Below are 7,460 nucleotides of genomic sequence, written 5' to 3'. Positions count from 1 at the left end.
TTAGTTTTGAAAATAAAAGTAAAATGAAAATGGCTAGATTGTAATTTAAAATAACCGAAAGTTCAGTTAATGTGAATATCACTGGAAAATCGCTCTGCATGGCAGTTTAAACTTTTTTTTTTTTTTGAACTACTTAAAATCCGATCTGAACAGATTTATTGGCTGGAGATTAACTAACACAGGAATAGAATCAGGTTGAGTTTTAAAAAATAAAAATAAAAAAGTTAAAAATCTAGATGATTTGATTGGTTGGTTTAATAATTCGATTAATCTGGTAAAATTTATTTAAAAAATTTATTTTAATTTATTAATTATTTATTTTTTAAACTAAAATTATATTATTTTAATTTGTAAAAAAATTAAAGTAACCCTATCAAAATTTAATAACCCAAAAAAACCAATGATTCAAGGTTTGAATCAAGTCAACTACCAAACCGGTTTAAAAACTTTCCTCGAGTTACATTAAAAAAACTCACTCAGTTCACTATCCCAATCAGAACCCTCCACGTCACACACTTTTATAACCTCCTTGTCACTTAAGCACCCCACCCATAATCCATGCTCGATATACTGTAAACACAACTTTCCAGATTTTACCTGTTTCTTTCTCAGTCGTTTGATCATCATCATTTAAACAAACGTGACCCACCACACAAGGGAGTTTTTCTGTGTCTGTGTGCTGGTGGATAGGTTGTAACCGTCACTCTATAAAAACGAGGCCTCGTCCCCGTAGCTTATTACACCATTTGTTCCTTCTCTTTCTCTAAAGAACTGGACAGACAAAAACATGTGTGGAGGTGCCATCATTTCCGATTTCGTACCCGTTAAGCGTGGCCGGAAACCGACCACTGAGGATCTCTGGTCTGAACTTGACTCCTTATCTGATTTTCTTGGACTTGATCATCGTCCTATGAACAATATTAATAATGGTAGCAAAAAAGAAAACCTATCAAATCTCAAGCTCGCTCAAAGGCCACGCCAGCCCAACCAAGGTAATCAAGAATACAATCTCAAGCTCGCTCAAAGGCCACGCCAGCACAACCAAGGTAACCAACAATATATTTTTTTTTTCTGGGTCTTTTCTTAATACTAGCGAACTGGTTTTTCTGGGTTGTGTTTTTTTTTAAAAAAAATTATAATCTTGGATATATTTAATATATTGTGTAGAGACTTAAAAAGGAAAAAAGATAAAGCATGTCCTTTTCCTTTTTGCATGAAAGTTTATGCCTGTAATTAATTTTTAACCTTGGTTTTGTTGTATTTGATTTTAGAACCTTGGCCTGACATTATCAATTATCAATAAAAATTAATACAATATTTTGATTTATTTCTTGGGTGCAATATCAATAGATTTTGCGGTCAGGATGATTTTGTCAATGGCTGTATAAGGGTTTTTGTTTGTATGACATTTACTTCAATTTTTGTACATGGTTTTAGCATATTTGTTTGGTGTAATATCAAGATATCTTATGAAGATGGATGGGTTAGTTTTTAACTTGAATTCTTGGCTTGTACTAATTTTTTGTTCTTGAAAGGAAAAGGTTTCAATTCTTATGTGATTTTATATATAGTGATAACAGAGAGAGTTGAGAAGCCAAGCCAAGCAACAGAGCAAGAAGCCGGTAAAAAGAAGGTTCAGAGAACCAGAAAGAATGTGTATAGAGGAATAAGGCAAAGGCCATGGGGTAAATGGGCAGCTGAAATAAGAGACCCGCATAAAGGTGTTAGAGTTTGGCTGGGCACTTACAACACAGCTGATGAAGCCGCTAAAGCTTATGATGAAGCCGCCAAGCGCATCCGCGGTGATAAAGCCAAGCTCAACTTCCCCCCTCAGCCACCACCAACGTCGGAGGAGGCGCCACCACCAACCTCGGAGGCGGCGCCACCACCTACCAAGAAACGTTGCATCTTGGGTCCTGAAACGGCTGCTATGGCTAGTTATGAGCAAATCTTGAGCCCGGAGGCGTTTCATGGCCTGGAACCGAAGCAGACGGCGGCCCAGCTGAGTTGTGACGGAGGTGGAGGTGGAGGTGGTGGTGGTGATTATAATTGTGAACCTGTGGACCCTTGGATGCTCGATGATCTTATCAACGTCAGCTTAATTATTAGTAATATAATTAACTCCTAATTTGGCTAGAGATGCATGCATGTTCACTGCTTAATGTACTAAGACCCTGTTTTATTAATGTTGGTGCTTGATGTTTGATGCTTTAATTAAGTTATTGGTGTTTGGTTGCCGAACATAGTTGTGTAATAGACTATGACAATAAGGATTGTGCCTGTGCCCTGTTGTCGGTCCATGGATTTGTATTGAAGAACAAATTACTTAGTGTGTTTCTGACCTTGAGGAAACTTTTCTTTTACAGTTTTAATAATTAAAAAAAAACTGTTTTGTACTGTACTAGTTTTTATTTTTAGTTTAATCAATAGAGAGAAAAGAAATTATTTGGTAAATTAAATAATTTTTATATTTTACTGTATTTTATATATAATAAAATCTTAAATTTATTTATTTTACATGTAAAAACGGTTTCACAATCCAATGTATCTTTAGTTTTTAAAACCTAGTAAATTGTATTTAAATATGTATGTGGCGGAATATATGTATGATTTTTATAGTAGATTTTATGCTTTTCAGGAGAGAGGAGAATATAATTTATGATATTTCGCACTTGGGTACTATTTTTTAATATTTGTTTGAAACAAGTGCTGGTGTTGTTAATTCACCCCTCCTACAAAACGGAGGATTATACATTCTCTTATTTTTATTTTTTTTAAATAATAATTAGGTGGATTTTGTTCACCAACATATCAAGCTAATGCAATTCTTGGACATCATTAAATTTGTTTACATTACCAATTTTAATGAATAACAATTAGGTGAAGTATGGTTTAAGAATGTTTGGTGTCTTAATGGCTTGAACGTTAGGTTATTATTAGTGGAAAGATACATCGTATAATTAAGATATCAGCAATGACGAAAAATAATAAATTATTTAGGCATAGCATTTACCCTCCAAGCCCATTTTAATAATTATCCTCAACTCAATTTCTTTTCATAAAATCCCCTTATTTAGTATAATCTTGGAATATGAATCTTTTTAGCAATCACAATCATGAAATGACATAATTAATAATGTAAAATAACCTTGAAATAATATGAATGTTCAGTTGCTAGCTAGCTAGTTAATATATGTATGTGACAAATAAATATATTTACACGGTAATAATGTAAAATAAACATTATAATAGCTGCCGGCCTAGTAATTGACTGATTAACAAGATAAAAAACCATGTTGCAAGATATTGCTGTGATAGTTTTTCGAAGAAATAAATAAATAGAATATTTTTTAAATACGTGATGGAAGCAATCGAAACCGTCCTCCTGTTTAATGCCATTGGGATGTACAGAAATTACAGGCACACGTGCATGGCGTTGATAGGCCCGTATTTGGCAATAACATGGCTTTGAGAAAAGCACCTCACCAGAACCCTTAGCTCCTGAACGATAAGAAATTACGGGTACACGTACACATGGCTTTGATAGGCGCACATGCAGGGCTTTAATGCCCAGTTCCTAACCCATGCTGCTGACCTGAGAGCGGAACCGTAAGATCGTGTAAATTGAATTCTAACTTCCATTAACGATACAGGTCAAAACTCTTGCGTTGGACAGTACGGAACGGAGGTATTAAAGTATTTTTATAAAAATAATTTTAAAATAATAAAAACATAATTAAAAAAAAAATTTATAATTTACCCATTCAAAACGCAATGCCTAGTGGGGGCGAAATCTAGCTAGATGAAACTTTTTTCAGTCTTGGGATTCTAATCATCATCAGCAAGGACTGGTACATTCCACTTCATGATCAATGGAAATAAAATAACTAAGTAAACGTTTGGCATCTTGTCGTGCTGGGATTGGAGCTGTTTTATTATTGACTTAAGCTTTAATATTTAATTGGTTTTCATTTTTATTTTTCATTGAAATTTAATATTTTCTTAAAAAATACAATTTAATCTTCTCTTTTACACCACAGTCATAAAAACTACCGCTTTACCAAATACACGCAAAATGCTAGTTTTTCATACAAGAGACGGCCACCGTTGCTGAAAGACAATTGAAAATGGTTTGATTCCTTTTTGGCAACAAGGAAGTCTTAGCCAAAGGCTAGTTTGTATCTATAAATTTCAACGAGTACGGTGAAGTCTCCGACAACCAGCGTCCGAGTACATGCGTCAAGGAAATCAAACAAGTTTCCCTCAGCAGTGACGCCATCTCCCCCTCTCCCTCTCCCTCTCCCCCCCTCTCTCTCTCACGGGAGACTTACAATTTGCTTCCCATTTCTTCACCACCTAATTTTTACCAAATTAATCCTAGATAGCTCGTTAATGGTCGATAGGTCCCAAGATGGTCCACCGATCGAGAAAATCCAGCGCCATTTCCTTTTTAGCTCTCTGTTGAAAAAAAGGAAAATGGGAGTGCCTTGGCAAACGCAGGTGGCTAGCCAATTTGGAAACGCTAATGATCTTTGACTTCAGAGTGTCTCGCGATCAAAAGCATCATCATTGTCATGGATTTTCACCATCTATGTTCATGGCATCTATCCACAAAGCTTGAGGTCATGACAAAAAAGAACAGTCCTGCTCTATTACATCAAACATTTTAGGCCAATCCAGTAAGATTGTGCACCAGACAAGCCACACGGCTAATCACAAGATAAAAAATAAAAAATGCAGGCTTCAGATGCAAGATCAATTACTTAGAAATTAAACGAATCGTTATCTATTAAAAAAAAAACAAAGAGGAATCAATTTGTTTTTTTAATAGATTGCGAGGAAAAATACTGGGAATTATAATAACACTTTCTCTCTCTTTTTTTTGCCCTTTGAAATATTTTTTATTTTTTTTTATTTAATTTCAGCTTTCCATATTATATCAACTGCTGGAAATTATATCGTCGAACCAACAAATCTGATCAAGTTTAATAACATTTTCGAAGAAATTCCGTGATGCGTGCGGCCAACTACATAGCAACACATGTCAAAATAACCCCTGAGTTTTTTAAAGTTAATCTGTGACGATGAGGGACAAGTAATTGAAATTTTGTCCTCATGAAGGGAAAGGTTCATGAACCGAATCGATTGCAATCGCTCTAGATTTCTAGTGGGACCTTCAAGCGTCCACATTACATTTTCTGAAAAAAAAAAAATCTTTTTTTATTTTTTTTATTTTTTCCTCTTGATTGATAATTATGAGGCTACTTCCACGAGGATATAATATTTAAATTATTGCTATCATCCGGTCAGCCGGCTTAATTATAAAATCATCGTTAACGATTCTTCTAATAATTAAAAAAAATTATTTCTTTTTTATACTTAGATTTTAAGATCAATACCAAGAAAGAAATTTAAAAAAAAATTAATTTATAAATGTATAAAAGACAGCTCCCTTGATTATAGCTTAACATGTTGGAGATTCATTCGTTAGCTCATTAATCATTCCTGCCATTGAATTAAAGACACATAATCCTCCAGGGTTCTTCATTCTAAGATATCCAAGTTTTTTTATATTAATCCTGAATTACTTTACTGATAAATTCAATGAACCTACCAATTAAATCTCCCCACGTCAATGGCTGTAATTATTGTGGAGACCAATGGATGGCATTGTCATTCATTATCGAGTTAAATAATGACTAAATTATCTTATATTATATTGATTTTGTTTAGCATGTTTCTATATATGTCATTATTTTGATTTATTATATAATTTAACTATGTTTTTCTGGTTTCATACTCTTATCGAAAATATTATTTAAAATTATAAATAACAAAAGAAATTGTCCTTTTACTAAGAAAAATTATTGATAACAAGAAATTTTAAAATTTTAAATTTTTTTCTTTTGCCAAAAAAATTATACCTCTAAATTAAAATTGAAAACCCATTTCATGGATTAATTAAAGGCACGAATGGTTGATGCATGCTCCTTCCATCAAAACTATGGAGAAGTGAGACTCGGAATCCCTGAAGTCACTTACTCTGGATAGCAAGCAGAACCAATCACTACCAAGTATTTCCTACTTCCAATCAGATCAATCATATGTGCTCATTTCCTATGCAGGATTTCTAAACTTACGAAACTGTACAAACTGTATCCAGCAAATCAAATAATATCAAACAAACTATCTGGTCGGCACGAAAGGGCAAATGAAAGCCAATAAGTGCATCTGCATGTGGGTGCGGGCGCAATAGTACACGAGGATCAAACGCAAACACATCTTTAATCAAATCTGAAACACAGTTCACGATAGTTAAAGTTGAGAATAATGTAAATCTTAACTTATCATATCAGCTAGCTAATTTTAATATACAACAATAAGTATAGAAACTACAATGATCGAGTAGTCCTATAATATTTTTTTATAAATATATATTCTATGATACACCCTCTCATATCGAGGATAGATAATCAACTCGAAACTTAAATTGAAAACTAATAAAAAAAATAAGTAGGAAGCAGCTTAGTAAATACATCTGTAAGTTGATCCTAAAAAGAGATAAAATGAATCTAAATCTCTTTTTTCGTAACCTTATCTCGTACAAAATGATAATCAACCTCAACATGTTTAGTTGAAGTATAAAAGATAGGGTTTGCAGATTGATTAGTACTTAAAAGTACGTTTTTTATCAGGGTTTTATATCATCATTTTGTACTTGAAGTATCAATAACTCCTTAACTAGAGCATGTTTTATAATCACAAGTCTGATAATATAAGATAACTTTAATTTATGGTAAATGCTCATTTTAAATGTAGACATATCTCACAATTCAAAGGATTGATTGATGTGATAACTATTAAAAGTAAAAGGACAAAGAAAATGCTAAGTTTAGAAAAGATATGTCAATTCAATTTAAACTGAAATACTATTAAGTCATTAGGTCATATCTAGAGTCGTAAATCTTGGATTTAAGTTTGGTTTATATGGCTAAAAACCTAAGACATAGGCCTAAAACATTCATGAGAGTTCAAGACTCAATCATACTATTTGGAAGTCCAAATCTTAGCATAAAAGAAAAAGTTCAAATCTGTCCTGCAGCTCAGATACTATTCAGTGTTCAGCCCATGTCTCGAGTTTTAAAAGTCTAAATGATCTCATTTTTATTTTGTTAGAAAGCTGAGACAAGTTCTCAGAACTTTCATGAAGACTATCTGTTCAAATTCTGATGTTAGCAATAACGTTTTCTGCAGACAAGAAGATAAGGATTGTTACTAAGTCTAGAGGTGGCCACCCACTCAATAACTAGTCATTAAATCAATAGTTCTAAATTTTGGTCTAAAAAAGGAGATATTTTCCATGCACTTAGGCATCTTGGTTTTCAAATCAAGATCATGTTCTTGCTCTCTCTTTATATTTTTGTAATGCTTAAGTTTTGCTTATATTAATATCTTATTTA

General features: G+C 33.1%; 1 protein-coding gene across 1 annotated transcript; it reads left to right on the top strand.

Moving 5' to 3' along the window:
* Window positions 1-671: 671 nt before the first annotated feature.
* Window positions 672-2,352, top strand: LOC105114274 (ethylene-responsive transcription factor RAP2-3-like). Its single transcript, XM_011010779.1, has 2 exons — window positions 672-992; window positions 1,572-2,352. The coding sequence occupies exons 1-2, from the start codon at window positions 788-790 to the stop codon at window positions 2,126-2,128; spliced, it is 762 nt and encodes a 253-aa protein (XP_011009081.1). The 5' UTR covers window positions 672-787; the 3' UTR covers window positions 2,129-2,352.
* Window positions 2,353-7,460: the final 5,108 nt, after the last annotated feature.

Source organism: Populus euphratica, unplaced genomic scaffold, assembly GCF_000495115.2.
Source record: "Populus euphratica unplaced genomic scaffold, PopEup_1.0 scaffold506.1, whole genome shotgun sequence".
NCBI classification, from domain to species: Eukaryota; Viridiplantae; Streptophyta; class Magnoliopsida; order Malpighiales; family Salicaceae; genus Populus; species Populus euphratica.
This window is presented reverse-complemented; position numbering and strand designations above follow the sequence as displayed.